Source organism: Coregonus lavaretus, assembly GCF_964263955.1.
Source record: "Coregonus lavaretus genome assembly, chromosome: 28".
Lineage (NCBI taxonomy): Eukaryota > Metazoa > Chordata > Actinopteri > Salmoniformes > Salmonidae > Coregonus > Coregonus lavaretus.
Window position 1 is genome coordinate 36008530 of NC_140015.1, and position 18309 is coordinate 36026838.

General features: G+C 47.5%; 1 protein-coding gene across 1 annotated transcript in view; it reads right to left on the reverse strand.

Moving 5' to 3' along the window:
- The window catches only part of bahcc1a (BAH domain and coiled-coil containing 1a), a gene marked incomplete at its 5' end in the record, with an annotated part of 54497 nt that overhangs the window by 18193 nt on the left and 17995 nt on the right, over positions 1–18309 (reverse strand). The window contains 8 exons of the mRNA XM_084144782.1: positions 724–924; positions 1371–1629; positions 2806–2926; positions 10135–10248; positions 11054–11190; positions 11548–11717; positions 15184–16134; positions 16959–17319. Of these exons, the coding sequence (XP_084000908.1) occupies positions 724–924; positions 1371–1629; positions 2806–2926; positions 10135–10248; positions 11054–11190; positions 11548–11717; positions 15184–16134; positions 16959–17319 (2314 nt within the window). The remainder of the gene's footprint in view (positions 1–723; positions 925–1370; positions 1630–2805; positions 2927–10134; positions 10249–11053; positions 11191–11547; positions 11718–15183; positions 16135–16958; positions 17320–18309) is intronic.

The following is an 18309-nucleotide window of genomic DNA, read 5'->3' on the forward strand; positions in this document are numbered from 1 at the left end:
AGGGTATAGTGTGTTGAGTGAAGCGTATAGTGTGCCTGTGTACCTGACCTGGCTGGAGAAGAGAGCTTGCCGGTAGGACAGGAATCTCTCACACCCCACCTGAACACTCACCCTGTTTCCCTGTCCCACTCACCCCGTCTCCCTGTCCCACTCACCCCGTCTCCCCGTCTCCCTGTCCCACTCACCCCCTGTCTCCCTGTCCCACTCACCCCGTCTCCCTGTCCCACTCACCCCGTCACCCTGTCCCACTCACCCCCTATCTCCCTGTCCCACTCACCCTGCCTCCCTGTCCAACTCACCCCTTGTTCCCCTGTCCCACTCACCCAACCTTATCTGTCCCCGTTTCCCTGTCCCACTCACCCAACCTTATCTGTCCCCGTTTCCCTGTCCCACTCACCCAACCTTATCTGTCCCCGTTTCCCTGTCCCACTCACCCAACCTTATCTGTCCCCGTTTCCCTGTCCCACTCACCCAACCTTATCTGTCCCCGTTTCCCTGTCCCACTCACCCAACCTTATCAGTCCCCGTTTCCCTGCCCCACTCACCCAACCTTATCAGTCCCCGTTTCCCTACCCCACTCACCCCGTTTCCCTGTTCCACTCACCCAACCTTATCAGTCCCTGTCTCCATAACCCACTCTCACCTCTCCCACTCACCCTGACCCCTACTCACCCCTCTTTCCCTGTCCCCCCCCCCTCCACCCAGACACCTCAGCCCACTCACCCTGGTCGGAGGATTCACTCTCTGCGTGGGTGGTCTGTCCCTCCTCCATGGCTTCCTGGTTCCTGGCTCTGGGCTGCTGCAGCCGTGTGGACCCCTGGACCCCCAGAGCTCCCCCCATCCCCATCCCCTTCCTCCTGCCCCCACGCATCATCAGCGGGGTCCCCGTCCAGCCCTCCTGGCCGCCGCTGTCTCCACTGGCTGCTGAGAGAGGGAGGACACACATAGAGTATGAGTATAGCACCCGCCGGCCGGTTATATTTGTGCCGTGACTCAGATCGGTACACACCATAGAGAGAATTACAACACTAGAACGGACATTGTCTGTCTAATAACTTAACTACAGGGCAGCCATATTATTATTGTTATTATTATTTTTATTATAATTATTATAGGTGGGCTATGGTAGTGTTTCTCTCTATGATAGCCTACACATACAGAGCACACCAGTCACTGCTCAGGTCAGGGCAAAATAAGGAATGCACTCACTATCCCAATACAGAAAAAAGTGTGGCTCCCACCATGTGGTTCCACATCATATGACACAAATAACATGCCTATATAAAGTCACTGTCCGTCACATAACTGAAACACAACATTGTGAGAAAACTCCAAAGGTTGCAAATGAAATCAATCATCATGAATCTTACCAGTGTCACTCTGACCGCCGGACTCGTTGATGACTCGTCGGGACTCAGCCTTGGAGGTGGCTTGGCCTTGACGTCCATGGTGCTTGGGGGCGGAACTAGACGCAGAGGCCGCCTCCTCCTTATCCCGTGGCCCCGCCCCCATCCCGCCCTGGGCCTTGTGCTGTCTGAGGTGCTGGTGGTGATGAGCCACGTCACGGGCCAGCTTAGAGCTGAGGACACCATGGAGGACACTCTTTCTGCTGCTGCCCTGCACCTTTATCTATCAGAACAGAGACAAGAGAGAAAGAAAGAGATAGGAATAGAGCGAGAGAGAATGAGAGAGCGATGGAGAGGGAGAGAGAGAACAGAAATATAAATTGAGAGAGAACAGAGAGAGTGAGAGTAGAAAGAGAGAGAGTGAGACCTTTACACTTCCGGACACAGACAGCCAGAGGGACAAAGCTCAGTTCAGCCCACAGACAGCCAGAGGGACAGAGCTCAGCTCAGCCCAAAGACAGCCAGAGGGACAGAGCTCAGCTCAGCCCAAAGACAGCCAGAGGGACAGAGCTCAGTTCAGCTCACAGACAGCCAGAGGGACAGAGCTCAGCTCAGCCCAAAGACAGCCAGAGGGACAGAGCTCAGTTCAGCTCACAGACAGCCAGAGGGACAGAGCTCAGTTCAGCCCACAGACAGCCAGAGGGACAGAGCTCAGTTCAGCTCACAGACAGCCAGAGGGACAGAGCTCAGTTCAGCCCACAGACAGCCAGAGGGACAGAGCTCAGTTCAGCCCACAGACAGCCAGAGGGACATAGCTCAGCTCAGCACACAGATGGCCAGAGGAACAGAAGAAGATCCACAAATGAAAAATATATTAACATGGAGAGCTGGGGATTTGACTCTTTAGAGTTTCCCCTAAGGGTTCTAATCAGTGGAGGCTGGTGGGATGAGCTATAGGAAGACAGGCTCATTGTAATGGCTGGAATGGAATTAATGGAACGGTATCAAACATATAAAATATATGGAAACCACATGTTTGACTCCGTTCCATTGATACCATTCCAGCCATTACAATGTGCCCATCCTCCTATAGCTCCTCCCACCAGCCTCCACTGGTACTATTGACTAGAAATGTGTCAAGAAAAAAAGAAACAAAGAGTGTGTACAAAACCCTCACACTTTAATTTAAAATATAGGCTATTAGGGTAAACATAGATCACACAACATACAATATATACACAACAACTAGCATTAGCGGGGCTAGGCTAACAGTGTTGGTTCGTACTGGCTAACATAGCATACGGTATAACACAAAGGCTAGCAGGCTACATAGCAGTAATGGTAGAATACTGTATGGAGGGGCTCAGAGAAGAGTTGAGTAACTGTAAGGGTGTTCTACAGAGTGTGTAGCTGTTTTGAAGGGATAGAGGACAAAGAGATAAAACTAAAGAACCCTGACCTCTGCCGCGCCAAGCCGCTCAAAGCCCCGATTGGACAGCTTCTTCTTCTTCCTCTGGGTGTCCCCGCCCCCTCCTCCCTGCAGGTCCTCGGGCGACAGGCCAAGTCCCGCCCCTAACGACCTGCCAGTCAAAACACAGGAGACGCATTCATTAGAGAGGAAGAAGAATAGTGGTGGAATGAAAGAGAGAAAGATCAGAGGGGGAAAATGAGGGGTTGAGTCACCTCTCTGTGGGTTGTTATAGCTGATGAACAGAAGAACAGAAGAAGAGAAAACCCCGGAGCCCTGTTCTCCCAAACCCCCAAACCGGCACGCTTGAAAAATTGGGATCTAACGGGGCGAACCTGGGATTGTTGGAGGAATAAGAAGCCGGAATGCTTTATCAAGGGAGTTCCCCCTGGCCTATACCGGCACAGAGAGACGCTTTGAAAGATACAGGGAATCAGTGAATGGTCTGAAGGCACGTTCTGCATTTGTATGCGGCTTCTATTGTTCTGGCAGTTGAATATCATAGCTCTCCAGTTTCCATTTCCATATCAGTGTGGCTAGCAGCTCCTCTTCCCCCTACAGAATAGCAACATCACAGGGCTGGATAGAAGCAGAGGGAAAATGCCCTTGAATTTCCTCCTGGAAACCTGCCCGGCGACCACACAGATGTGAGCCAGACCATACTCAAACAAAAGATGAACTTCCCCTCTCCTACTGTGTGCACAGCCTTAGCCATGCCATCAGTCACATTGACTGGGAAAGCTAGCAGCGGCATTCCCCCCCCGCCTAATCGGGAATGTGGATCGCTGGCTCAAAACCTTTCAGAGTTAAAAGGGAACTATCTATTACGCTGAGCTGTAAGTCCTCTGTTTACATCATTACACACAGGCTAGAATAGCGCATGTGCGTGCGTGCATGTGTGTGTGTGTAATATGTGCCAGGTAAAAAACGTGACAAACTGACTGTGTGTGTGTGTGTGTGTGTGTGTGTGTGTGTGTGTGTGTGTGCTTGTACTTCATACGTGCACATTGAAGTACATCTGTAATAGCAAGGAGGGAGGGAGGGAGAGAGGGAGAGAGAGGGAGAGAGAGGGATAGAGAGGGAGAGAGAGAGGGATGGAGGGAGGGAGGGAGAGAGAGGGATAGAGAGGGAGAGAGAGAGGGATGGAGGGAGGGAGGGAGAGGGATAGAGAGGGAGAGAGAGAGGGATGGAGGGAGGGAGGGAGAGAGAGGGATAGAGAGGGAGAGAGAGATGGATGGAGGGAGGGAGAGAAAGTGATGGAGGGAGGGAAAGAGGGGTAGACTAGATGTGACGCAGGGCTGTCTGTGTGTGTACGTGTATGTGTGTGTGTGTGTTTGTGTGTGTGTGTGTGTGTGTGTGTTGTGTGTGTGTGTGACTGACAGGAGAATGGCAGAGGTGGCAGAAGTGTGAGCTGTCCCTGAGTGGCGGACACCTCCGACCCCTTCCCTCCCTCACACACTGACAAACAACGTGACAGAGCACAGTTGATTAGCAGCTCCTAGTTTGTACACACACGCACACACACACGCACACACACATGCATACACACACACAGAGTTAAACACGCACAAAGATACAGATACACCCACGCACGTCCGCACACACACACACACACACACACAATCCAATCAGAACAGCCAGCAACACAAAGCGCCCAAGCAACTCTACCAAAGGAAATTGGTTTTACATAGCCCTCCAATGTAACACAACATTGGGCCAATCTGTCCCTGTCTGCACGTGTCTCATTAAAAAACACCCACCTTCCTGTAGCTGCAGGCCAGTCATGGAGACCTTCCTGTAGCTGCAGGCCAGTCATGGAGACCTTACTATAGCTGGAGACCAGTCATGGAGACCTTACTATAGCTGGAGACCAGTCATGGAGACCTTACTATAGCTGGAGACCAGTCATGGAGACCTTACTATAGCTGGAGACCAGTCATGGAGACCTTACTATAGCTGGAGACCAGTCATGGAGACCTTACTATAGCTGGAGACCAGTCATGGAGACCTTACTATAGCTGGAGACCAGTCATGGAGACCTTACTATAACTGGAGACCAGTCATGGAGACCTTACTATAGCTGGAGGCCAGTCATGGAGACCTTACTATAGCTGGAGACCAGTCATGGAGACCTTACTATAGCTGGAGACCAGTCATGGAGACCTTACTATAGCTGGAGACCAGTCATGGAGACCTTGGGCGGCAGGTAGCTTAGTGGTTAAGAGCGTTGTGCCAGTAACCGAAAGGTCGCTGGTTCTAATCCCCGAGCCGACTAGGTGAAAAATCTGTCGATGTGCCCTTGAGCAAGGCACTTAACCCTAATTGCTCCTGTAAGTCGCTCTGGATAAGAGCGTCTGCTAAATGACCAATTATTATTATTATATTATTACCTTACTATAGCTGGAGACCAGTCATGGAGACCTTACTATAACTGGAGACCAGTCATGGAGACCTTACTATAGCTGGAGACCAGTCATGGAGACCTTACTATAACTGGAGACCAGTCATGGAGACCTTACTATAACTGGAGACCAGTCATGGAGACCTTACTATAACTGGAGACCAGTCATGGAGACCTTACTATAACTGGAGACCAGTCATGGAGACCTTACTATAGCTGGAGACCAGTCATGGAGACCTTACTATAACTGGAGACCAGTCATGGAGACCTTACTATAACTGGAGACCAGTCATGGAGATCTTACTATAGCTGGAGACCAGTCATGGAGACCTTACTATAACTGGAGACCAGTCATGGAGACCTTACTATAGCTGGAGACCAGTCATGGAGACCTTACTATAACTGGAGACCAGTCATGGAGACCTTACTATAACTGGAGACCAGTCATGGAGACCTTACTATAACTGGAGACCAGTCATGGAGACCTTACTATAGCTGGAGACCAGTCATGGAGACCTTACTATAACTGGAGACCAGTCATGGAGACCTTACTATAACTGGAGACCAGTCATGGAGACCTTACTATAACTGGAGACCAGTCATGGAGACCTTACTATAGCTGGAGACCAGTCATGGAGACCTTACTATAACTGGAGACCAGTCATGGAGACCTTACTATAGCTGGAGACCAGTCATGGAGACCTTACTATAACTGGAGACCAGTCATGGAGACCTTACTATAACTGGAGACCAGTCATGGAGACCTTACTATAGCTGGAGGCCAGTCATGGAGACCTTACTATAGCTGGAGACCAGTCATGGAGACCTTACTATAACTGGAGACCAGTCATGGAGACCTTACTATAACTGGAGACCAGTCATGGAGACCTTACTATAACTGGAGACCAGTCATGGAGACCTTACTATAACTGGAGACCAGTCATGGAGACCTTACTATAACTGGAGACCAGTCATGGAGACCTTACTATAACTGGAGACCAGTCATGGAGACCTTACTATAACTGGAGACCAGTCATGGAGACCTTACTATAACTGGAGACCAGTCATGGAGACCTTACTATAGCTGGAGACCAGTCATGGAGACCTTACTATAGCTGGAGACCAGTCATGGAGACCTTACTATAACTGGAGACCAGTCATGGAGACCTTACTATAACTGGAGACCAGTCATGGAGACCTTACTATAACTGGAGACCAGTCATGGAGATCTTACTATAACTGGAGACCAGTCATGGAGACCTTACTATAACTGGAGACCAGTCATGGAGACCTTACTATAGCTGGAGACCAGTCATGGAGACCTTACTATAACTGGAGACCAGTCATGGAGACCTTACTGTAACTGGAGACCAGTCATGGAGACCTTACTATAACTGGAGACCAGTCATGGAGACCTTACTATAGCTGGAGACCAGTCATGGAGACCTTACTATAGCTGGAGACCAGTCATGGAGACCTTACTATAGCTGGAGGCCAGTCATGGAGACCTTACTATAGCTGGAGACCAGTCATGGAGACCTTACTGTAACTGGAGACCAGTCATGCCGGCCACTGCTGGACCGAGACCCCTTCTTCCCCCCCTCCATCTCCCCCTCCCTCCCTCCCCCCATCCATCCATCCTTCCACCCCCCCACCCATCCCTTCGCTGTAGGCCCTGCCGCCCTTTCATTTCTGGTGTCACTGTCACAGGGCATCAGTGTTGGGCGAGGGGTGGGGGAGGGGAGGACTGGAGGGGAGAATGTGAGGGAAGGGGGCAGGGGTACACAGGCGGAAGGAGAGTGGAGGTGACATCGCAGTGGGAGAGCTGGAAGCACTATGGAACGCTGCCCAGAAATGGGAGAGAGGGAAAATAACTGTTGGCTGCTCAGGGGTGGCACTAAGCCCCTCCAAGGCTTCCATATGGACACTGATGACAGCACTAATTGAAAATTGACAACACAGAGACACACACACACACACAGATGTACACACACGCGAGTAGACGCACACACACATGGATGCACACATAGATGTATACATGCACACACAAGCACACAAACACAATGACACACACACAATGACACAGGCACACACGCTCCAATCTGGATACCACCAATGAGCATTTACACAACGACATAGTAAAATAAAGATATGGGCGGCTGATGTTTGTGGGAACCTTTTTTAGTTTCTGTGTTTCCCTGGGGACGAGCAATAACACCCACATCCAGATTAATTATTTATATTCATGTATTATTAATATTTTATTTCAGAATTTGGATAACAATTACGAGCTACCCATTTATTTATTAAAAACAAAAAAACTATGTTTTAAGTGAGAAGTAGGGATTGGTCTCAAGCCGAAAAAGAAAGGAAATCCACATGATCACCACAATGCCTACTTAACTCATGCTCTACCAAGGTTTTTCAGCACACAGCTTTGACCTACTACAATAGCTTCGTTGGTCTATTGTACTTCCAACTATGTGTATGCAGGTTGCTTAGGATTCAAACCTTCTCAAACAGCCTAATTCATACTCTTAGGGGACGTGCTCCCACAATAATGTGACTTGTACCACATACAAGGTAATGTATTGCATCCTTCCCACCCCACACTAAGACATTAACCCATTCCACTACCTTTTAAAGCTTTTTTTATTATATGAAAGCAAGTTTTGCTTTTATACTTACAACATCATCAGGGTTGATTGAGTGAGCTGTTTTGCCTTGTAGTAATATGGTAATGTTAAACCTTTATTTTAACAATACATGTAATTGAAAAATAAATATATTTCATAATATATTTTTGGGTCAGTAGGTACTCAACAGAACAACAGGAGGTGGTATGTTCATCACAGTCACTCATATAGACATAGACGTCTATAGAGCCTGTCTACATTCCTGATTTCTGTAACCATTAGCTTACCTGTGTAATATTGTTTTTCAAACATGGTCCTGTTTTATCAATTGCTGTGCTGAACAACGGACAGTTCATTACCTCAAATGACAATGTAGCTTAAAGTTATTGTGTATTTGTATTTATTTTTGCAATACAGATGATGATGCTACAATAATACACATTTACAATAGGACTATGTCAAAAAATACATACAGCCTAATGCTATATATATATATATATATATATATATATATATATATATATATATATATATATATATATACAGCTTATTTGATTGTGCTCTGATTACACACAAGTGTCCAAGCCAGCAGTTTACACAGATGACTTCAGCCATATGAAAAACCTTCCATAGCCAAATATACCTAGCTAGCTAGCTACCTTCCTTTTGCTTCTCATCCAACTGGCGTTAGCTAGCTAGCTACAGCTGCTAGCCTTCTACTAGCTAGCTGCTACTGTTGCGCAGCAACCAAGTTGCTCGACCCGGTTTTAGAACTCTGAGATTCGGCTGAAAATATGTTAGCATTGTCAGAAATGCTACAAAAAGGTAGCACATTGTTGGTTTTTATTGGGCACAAATGTGCGCGTGAGAGCAATAAATTGCGAATATAGTAAAAACTCTTGCACCTACAAACGTATTCAGTCCAAACAGATCTAAGTCTAATGGTCCCCTTTTGATCCGACATCTAGAATTTGAGCTAATTTTAGGAGAGAAAAAAAGTCTGACGACCCTAATGCTAACGACTTGTCAAAAATCAGGTATAGTGGTTCTTGGTAACGGACAGACGGCTAATGACGAGAGGCGGTAGTGTGTTGTGTACCTTCAATCAAGCTGACTTGCAAATTCTCATCGACATTGGTGTCATATTGGCTTAGATATGATGGTAGGGAGATTTGAATTTAACATTGTGCTTCAACCAATGCATGTGACTATAATTTGTGAGATAAATTGAGAGCAATGGGCTGTACACACACACAACACCCCCCCCCCCCCCCCCGGGCTGTACACACACACAACCCCCCCCCCCCCCCACACACACACGCCCCCTCTGATGTCAGTGTGTCTTGGCGGCTGTACGGCCCTGTGTGACCGACCCGGTCCCCTCCTGACCCCTCCTGACCCCCTGGGCTTAATAACAGGCCATGTCCCATTCCTGGAGCCGGGGCAGATTACAGGAGAATTCACAGGACTCTAATTACAACCCCCACCAGCCCCCTTCCACCGCTCTCAGCTCCCCAGCGCACCCCAGACAACCCCTAGACTCCTCTGGCCCCCCAGTCCTCCTGCCCCCAATCTGGCCCCCCAGCCCTCCTGGCCCCCCTCTGGCCCCCCAGCCCTCCTGGCCCCCTCTGGCCCCCCAGCCCTCCTGGCCCCCTCTGGCCCCCCAGCCCTCCTGGCCCCCTCTGGCCCCCCAGCCCTCCTGGCCCCCCTCTGGCCCCCCAGCCCTCCTGGCCCCCTCTGGCCCCCCAGCCCTCCTGGCCCCCCTCTGGCCCACAGTAATGCCATTCAGGTTTTAAATTAGCTGGGCGGAAACTGGCTGAGACACATGGACAGAGGCATACAATGGAACACAGTCACACAGAGGCACTCACAGACAGTATGTGGACGGACACAACACACACAACCACACATACACACACACTACACACACACACACACACTACACACACACACTATACAGGCAACATCCTGAAATGGAAGCATACACTTAAAACATCCACACGCGCACAAACAGGGTAAGGAAGGAGGCGACCCCACACACACACACACACACACCACCACCGACGTGGATTAAACTGTAATACAATTCAGTCTCTGTGCTGATTAGGTTAAGATTAGGTTAAACTGGACTTCCTTGAAGGGGTCAGCTGGGTTCTCCCATTTCCTGTCGATGGCATGAGTCTCCTGGATTGCAGTGATATGTAGGAGGCTTATCAGTGTGTTTGGGCTACGGTCAGGCAGAGAGGGAGATCAGCCTTACGACACACACACACACACACTCACTTGACTTTTCTCTGTGTCTCAGTGGAGGAGCCTGGGCCAGCGGTGGGGGTTGATTTACGTTTCCTGGGCCGCCCCGGTCCTCTACGAGCAGGGCTGCGAGGCGTTTCGTCCTTCCTGTAGACACACACACACAAACACTCATGAGTACAATAAGATACTGTATTTGAGCACAGGACCGGATAAACTTGAGAAGGAAAGAGGGAATCCTTCATGAGATAGAAAGGGAGTGTGTTGTCATGGCTTCAGTTTGTTTTGTGGGCTGCTTTTAGAAATCAGTTAAAGGAGAGATTAGGAGACTAAGGAAGTATCACAACGTGAGACTAGGAGGTAGTCGTAGGTAAAGGAGAGTTTGATTTCATTAAATGTTTTAACAAGGTTTTGATTCCATAGGATAACACATGAGAGTTAAAACACTTATTTCCAAAGAGGTGACGGTAATGTATAGGAGTATAGTAAAGCACATGTTGAAGGATAAAGTATAGGAGGATAGTAACTGACACGTTGAATGATAATGTATAGGAAGATAGTACAGGACGTGTTGAAGGATAATGTATAGGAGGATAGTAAATGACATGGTGAATGATAATGTATAGGAAGATAGTACAGGACATGTTGAGGGATAATGTATAGGAGGATAGTAAAGGACATGTTGAAGGATAATGTATAGGAGGATAGTAACTGACACGTTGAATGATAATGTATAGGAAGATAGTACAGGACGTGTTGAAGGATAATGTATAGGAGGATAGTAAATGACATGGTGAATGATAATGTATAGGAAGATAGTACAGGACATGTTGAGGGATAATGTATAGGAGGATAGTAAATGACATGTTGAAGGATAATGTATAGGAGGATAGTAAATGACATGTTGAAGGATAATGTATAGGAGGATAGTAAAGGACATGTTGTATCTTACTGGTGGTCATGCTTCCTCTGTAGCTTGGCTAACTCCCTCTGTTTCTCTTTGTAGCGCCTCTGGAGCTCTGCCAGTTTCACCCGCATGGCCAGCTCCGGACCCTCCATCCTCTCCATGGCACCCTTGGCCGGGCACGCCTGAACGTTCACAATACTAATCAATCAATCAAATGTATTTTATGAAGCCCCTTTTACATCATTAGTTGTCACAAAGTGCTTTACAGATACCCAGCCTAAAACCCCAAACAGCAAGAGATGCAGATGTAGACGCATAATGAAATCATGAGGGATGCCAAAGTGTTTAGAAATGCTTCATAAAGTATTATACATGCTTATAATTGCTTATAAATGCTTATACATGCTATTAAACTAACAGTCTAAAATCAAAGTGTACAGTCAACCATTTAAAATTCCTTCTAATGTATTTTTTAGAATGTACTGCATTCTGTTCTAATGCTAAATAGAACGTCAGGACACAGTATAGTTGTACTCTACCGGTTCGTGGCGAGGTGTCCAGCTGCATTTCCTGCGCAGGTTGAGGGTCTTGCGGGCCGGGCAGGGCCGCCCGGCGCCCGCCCCGCTAGCCTCCTGGGCACCCAGTTCCAAGGCACGGGCTGCTGCCAGGGTGGCAAGACTCTGGAGGTCAAAGATCAACATTTCGTCTCCTGTGGGCCGAAACACAGACTCGGTCAAAGGTCAAGGGGCACAGCACTAATCCATTGGTACTTGGTGTGCTTGAGTCTCTACAGCATCTGTATGGCAGAGACCATCTGGTCCAGGGTTTCGCCATGCAGTATAGACATCTACAGTACTGTACTGTAGGCCTGTTGCTGCTGTGGTGGAATATATTGAATACTACCGTAGCCTTTTCACACTGTGCATACTGTAACCAGGCCAGTGCAGTACAGATTGGATTGGCTCAGCTTGGCTCAGTTGAGTGAAAATGGTATTACTGTAGGTCAGTGGCTGTGGGATATATCTACAGTACTAAATACTGTACCCTTTTTCACACCATCATGCTGATCCAAATCATACTGGGCTGGCTCAGATATCTTCTTTTCACATTGTCCTTTCAGCATGGTTCTTAAGACCATGGTGGATGTGTAACCAGGCTGGTGGAGTACAGCTCGGCTTGGCTCAGGAGTGGGAATACCGTACTGCTGTACTGGTTATGGGACCTCTGTCTCTGCCCTTGGGGCCTATGTATGATGAGAGACTGTGTGAAGTTCTATCATTACAAAAAGTCACCCAGTCATGCTTACTGATGTCTTTAGCAACTCCTCAGAGCATGCAATGATATCACACAGCGAAAACAACAACACTCTAAAAATCATTTGATGATGTCCTTTTTATAGTCGGCATCTTTTGGGACCAGTTAAATGCATTAGGAAGATGGGGTAAACACAAAACATCCTTTTGCATGAACACAGAAAAAAAACTAAACGCGACTGCGGCGCTTTGAAACCGGGGAAGCTTTTAAAGGCACTTTAAAACAATGGGTTCTAATTACTGAGGCAACGCTGCAGGTCCCAACAACACCCACTGCTTTTGTGATTACCTACACACTTGTGTGTGTGTGTGTGTACTTACACAAATGTGTGCACGTGTGTGTGTGTGGATCAAACAGAGGAGGGTTTTACAGAGAGGCAGAGGGTGAGTGGAGCAGGCAAGAGAGAGAGAGAATATTATAGCAGAGGTCTATGTCTGTATTGTAACAGAGGTCTGTACTGTAACAGATGCCTGTACTGTAACAGAGGTCTGTATTGTAACAGAGGTCTGTATTGTAAAAGAGGTCTGTATTGTAACAGAGGTCTTTGTCTGTATTGTAACAGAGGTCTGTATTGTAACAGAGGTCTGTATTGTAACAGAGGTCTGTATTGTAAAAGAGGTCTGTATTGTAAAAGAGGTCTAGGTCTGTATTGTAGCAGTGGTTTGTATTGTAACAGAGGTCTGTATTGTAACAGAGGTCTGTATTGTAGCAGTGGTTTGTATTGTAACAGAGGTCTGTATTGTAACAGAGGTCTGTATTGTAAAAGAGGTCTGTATTGTAACAGAGGTCTGTATTGTAACAGAGGTCTATGTCTGTATTGTAACAGAGGTCTGTATTGTAACAGATTCCTGTACTGTAACAGAGGTCTGTATTGTAACAGAGGTCTGTATTGTAACAGATGTCTATATCTGTATTGTAACATAGGTCTGTATTGTAACAGAGGTCTGTATTGTAACAGAGGTCTTTGTCTGTATTGTAACAGAGGTCTGTATTGTAACAGAGGTCTGTATTGTAACAGAGGTCTGTATTGTAAAAGAGGTCTGTATTGTAAAAGAGGTATAGGTCTGTATTGTAACAGAGGTCTGTATTGTAACAGAGGCCTGTACTGTAACAGAGGTCTGTATTGTAACAGAGGTCTGTATTGTAAAAGAGGTCTAGGTCTGTATTGTAGCAGTGGTTTGTATTGTAACAGAGGTATGTATTGTAACAGAGGTCTGTATTGTAGCAGTGGTTTGTATTGTAACAGAGGTCTGTATTGTAACAGAGGTCTGTATTGTAAAAGAGGTCTGTATTGTAACAGAGGTCTATGTCTGTATTGTAACAGAGGTCTGTATTGTAACAGATTCCTGTACTGTAACAGAGGTCTGTATTGTAACAGAGGTCTGTATTGTAACAGAGGTCTATGTCTGTATTGTAACATAGGACTGTATTGTAACAGAGGTCTGTATTGTAACAGAGGTCTGTATTGTAAAAGAGGTCTATGTCTGTATTGTAACAGAGGTCTGTATTGTAACAGAGGCCTGTACTGTAACAGAGGTCTGTATTGTAACAGAGATCTGTATTGTAAAAGAGGTATAGGTCTGTATTGTAGCAGTGGTTTGTATTGTAACAGAGGTCTGTATTGTAAAAGAGGTCTGTATTGTAACAGAGGTCTGTGTTGTAACAGAGGTCTATGTCTGTATTGTAACAGTGGTCTGTATTGTAAAATAGGTCTATGTCTGTATTGTAACAGAGGTCTGTATTGTAACAGAGGTCTAGGTCTGTATTGTAGCAGTGGTCTGTATTGTAACAAAGGTCTGTATTGTAAAAGAGGTCTAGGTCTGTATTGTAGCAGTGGTCTGTATTGTAACAAAGGTCTGTATTGTAAAAGAGGTCTGGGTCTGTATTGTAAAAGAGGTCTGTATTGTAACAGAGGACTGTATTGTAAAATAGGTCTAGGTCTGTATTGTAACAGAGGTCTGTATTGTAACAGAGGTTTAGGTCTGTATTCTAACAGAGGTCTGTATTGTAAAATAGGTTTGGGTCTGTATTGTAGCAGAGGTCTGTATTGTAACAGAGGTCTGTATTGTAAAATAGGTTTAGGTCTGTATTGTAGCAGAGGTCTGTACTGTAACAGAAGTATGTATTGTAACAGAGGTCTGTATTGTAAAAGAGGTCTAGGTCTGTATTGTAGCAGAGGTCTGTATTGTAACAGAGGTCTGTATTGTAAAAGTGGTCTCGGTCTGTATTGTAAAAGTGGTCTCGGCCTGTATTGTAACAGAGGTCTGTATTGTAAAAGAGGTCTAGGTCTGTATTGTAACAGAGGTCTGTATTGTAACAGAGGTCTAGGTCTGTATTGTAACAGAGGTCTGTATTGTAAAAGAGGTCTAGGTCTGTATTGTAACAGAGGTCTGTATTGTAACAGAGATCTGCTGCTTCTCTCTCTCCTGCTCTATCATTAGAGGAGTATTTTAGGAAGATGTGCTGCCTGCTACTGCTCTTAGAGAGAGAGAGATCTCTGGGGAAGAGTTGGAAGGATACACCAGAGGCTCACTGGTGGGGAAAGAGTTAGGAGGATTGTAAAGTATTTGGTCTGTAATGTCTTTTTCGTTATGTGTCGGACCCAGTAAGACTAACTGTCGCCATTGGCATCGGCTAATGGGGATCCTAATAAATGAAAAAAACATGAAGGATTCCAGCTTTAAGTGATATCACCCTAGCAGGCAAATCTGAGCAAAGCTGGTTAAAATGACGTCATAATTTCAACCTGTTTCTGATTGTAGTAATAATGACATAATTTCAGACTGTCGTCTGTCCATCCGTCTGTCCACCTGTCCGTCCGTCTGTCTGTCTGTCTGTCTTTCTGTCTGTATCTCTCTCACCTTGGCTGTCTCCTGTGTTGTGTCGGTGCTGTTGGAGCTCCAGGTCGGCCAGCTCGCTGAGCAGCTCCATGCCGTGGTGGGGGTGGCTGGGGCAGGGATGGGTGTCGCAGGCCTGGGGCTGGAGGGTGCTGGAGGCCAGCATGGGAAACGGAGGGACGTCGGCGCAGAAGGCAGCGGCGATTAGCAGCTCTAGGCTCCAGTAACTAGGCACAATGGGTTTGAGGGAGGTGGAGAGGGTGATGATAGACCGGCTGGGGCATGGAGAGGGAGAGGGAGCGGGGGAGGAGGGGGAGAGGCACAACAACTCTACTGAGTGGTTGTCACCATTAGGGGTACTCTCCTCCTGCTCCTCCTCTCCTCCCTCCTCCTCCTCAGTGTGTGCCTCCTGGTGGGGCTGGGCAGGGCAGGGAGGGTCCAGGTGGATGATGGTGGAGCCCTGCTCTGGCTCCTCCTGTTGTCCTGCCACCTCCTGCTGCTGTCCTCTCTCCACCTGGCACTTTTCTTCCACCTGGCACTTTTCTTCCTCCTGCTCCTCCAGTGTGGAGTTGGGGTCAGCTCTGTGGTTCTCCTCCTCAGAGAGGAGGATGGGGATGGGACAGGAGGAGGTCTCACACACAGGGCTCTCCGCAGGAGGACACACTAACACCTGCTCCTCCTGCTTCTCCCTATGCTCCTGATCTGGAGGTCCACAGCTGCCTGCTGCTACTCCGGCTTCCACCTCCTCTCTCTGCACCTCCTCTTCCTCCTCCACTTCCTGGTGTGGGAGGGGCCTCACCACGGCCTGACACTCTAGCTCCACCCCCAGGCTGGAGAGAGGCTGGGGAGCATGCTCAGCAGGCTCCACCTGGACCGCCTCCAGGTCGGCTGGCTCGGCCAATCGGACATCGTGGGGGGATGGGCCGCTCCTGTAACCCATGGCGATGGCAGGGTAGGTGTATCCAGGAAGCAAGTCTATAAAAACAGAGGAAAGAGAAAAGGAGGGAGGTTTAAAAGAGGAATAAGTAACAAAAGCTTCAAAACAAAGGGCAGAAACATTTCTCAAAAGCCAGATGATTGTCCCTATGACTTCAATTAATTTATGATTTGTAGTGCTATGTCCTCTGTTGTTGGATGATGATTTGTAGTGCTATGTCCTCTGTTGCTGTGTCAGACCTATCAGGCATTTACAGTTTTCACAGATAGACTTTGAAGGCCAGGGTTGTTAGTGTAGAACCCTTGACAGCTGCATGAGCCGTGTGTGTCTCTTACTATCTTGCACATCCCTCTTAACAGTCTATTGTCATCATACATATTTCTCATATATCCCTCAGAGAGGTTCTGCTCCAATATTCACACTAACATATCACGTAGGCTGCGTTTACACAGGCAGCCCAATTCTGATCTGATGTAAAACAAATCTGATGTGAAAAGATCTGATGTGATTGGTCAAACGACCAAATAGTGGAAAAAAGATCGGAATTGGGCTGCCTATGTAAATGCAGCCAGTATGAGGCATTGGGCATGAATTATGAGTGGTATGCTAGTGTGATTATTGGAATGTAACCTGGGGATGCGTCCCAATAATTAATTCCAATCTCCTGAAGAGAGCACCTGTTCACTTCTTCCCACAAATCTAAAACCATTGGGTTGGTGGAGGCGTGGGCTAGTGGGAATGTTTCTTATACCAGTCATTGCCTTTCAAATCAGTGAAGGGAATTGAACAAGTGCACACTTTGGGAGGAAGGAGAGACAATTGGAACATAGTCAGAGTGGATGGACAGTGTGAGTTCCCTTACCAGGCTCCAGGGATTGTGGGTAATCCTGCGGGGGCTGCCCCTCTCCTCTCTTGTCCTGGGACTCCGCCCCTTTTGCCACCTGTGGGGGGGCGGGACTGATGGCCGGAGAGCGAGGGGCAGTGGCTGCCGGGCTAGGGGCGGGGCAGGGGGTGGAGGGGGTGCTCTTGGGGTGGGGGTGCAGGGAGGGGGACTGGGACTGGCAGCAGGGGGACAGGTGAGCAGTGCAGGCCCCCGGGGTGGGGGTGTTTCTGTTGGAGGAGGGGTTGTGGTAGGAGGAGTAGGGTTTGGAAGGTTTAGAACCTGGTGGCTCAGAGAGCAGCTCCTCCAGCTCCACTGAAGGCTCCTCTGGTCTCTTCTCCACCTACCCACAGATGGACAAATACACAGAATAAACACCACCTAGGACATATAGCAGGTCATTTATGTGTGAACAAAATGTTCTATTTATATGTGTGAATATATGTCTCTTCTGCACCTACCGACGGACAAATATAAATATAATGTATCATAAATATATATAGCAGGTCATTTATGTGTGAACAGAATGTTCTATTTATGTTTGAATATACTGTATGTGGCTCTGTCAATGTTGACAGTTCTCCAAGTCCCTTTGGATAAAAGTGTCAACATTGACAGTGACATTTTCAATAATGTGGCCCATTGCAGGAATCAAACCCGCAAACCTGGTGTTGCCAGCACTATTCCTTAACCACTGATCCATTGGAGTAAACCATGCGCAACTCACACAATGAGACTGAATGTAGTGATAGCCTAAAGTAGGGCACCCCATAATAACCAAAGACAAGCGCTAGAGAACATGCCCTACACTCTTAGAAAAAGGGTTCCAAAAGGGTTCTTTGGCTGTCCCCATAGGAGAACCCTTTTTGGTTCCAGGTAGAACTCTTTTGGGATCCATGTAGAACCCTCTGAGCAAAGGGTTCTACATGGAACCTCCCGGAACCTCCCGAGTGGCGCAGTGGTCTAAGGCACTGCATTGCAGTGCTAGCTGTGCCACTAGAGATCCTGGTTCGAATCCAGGCTCTGCTGTAGCCGGCCGCAACCGGGAGACCAATGGGGCGGTGCACAATTGGCCCAGCATCGTCCAGGGTAGGGGAGGGAATGGCCGGCAGGGAGGTAGCTCAGTTGGTAGAGCATGGCGTTTGCAACGCCAGGGTTGTGGGTTCGATTCCCACGGGGGGGCAGTATGAAAATAAAAAAGAATAATGTATGCACTAACTGTAAGTCGCTCTGGATAAGAGCGTCTGCTAAATGACTAAAATGTAAAAAATGTAAATGTAAATGAACCCAATAGGGTTCTACCTGGAACCAAAAGGGTTCTACCTGGAACCAA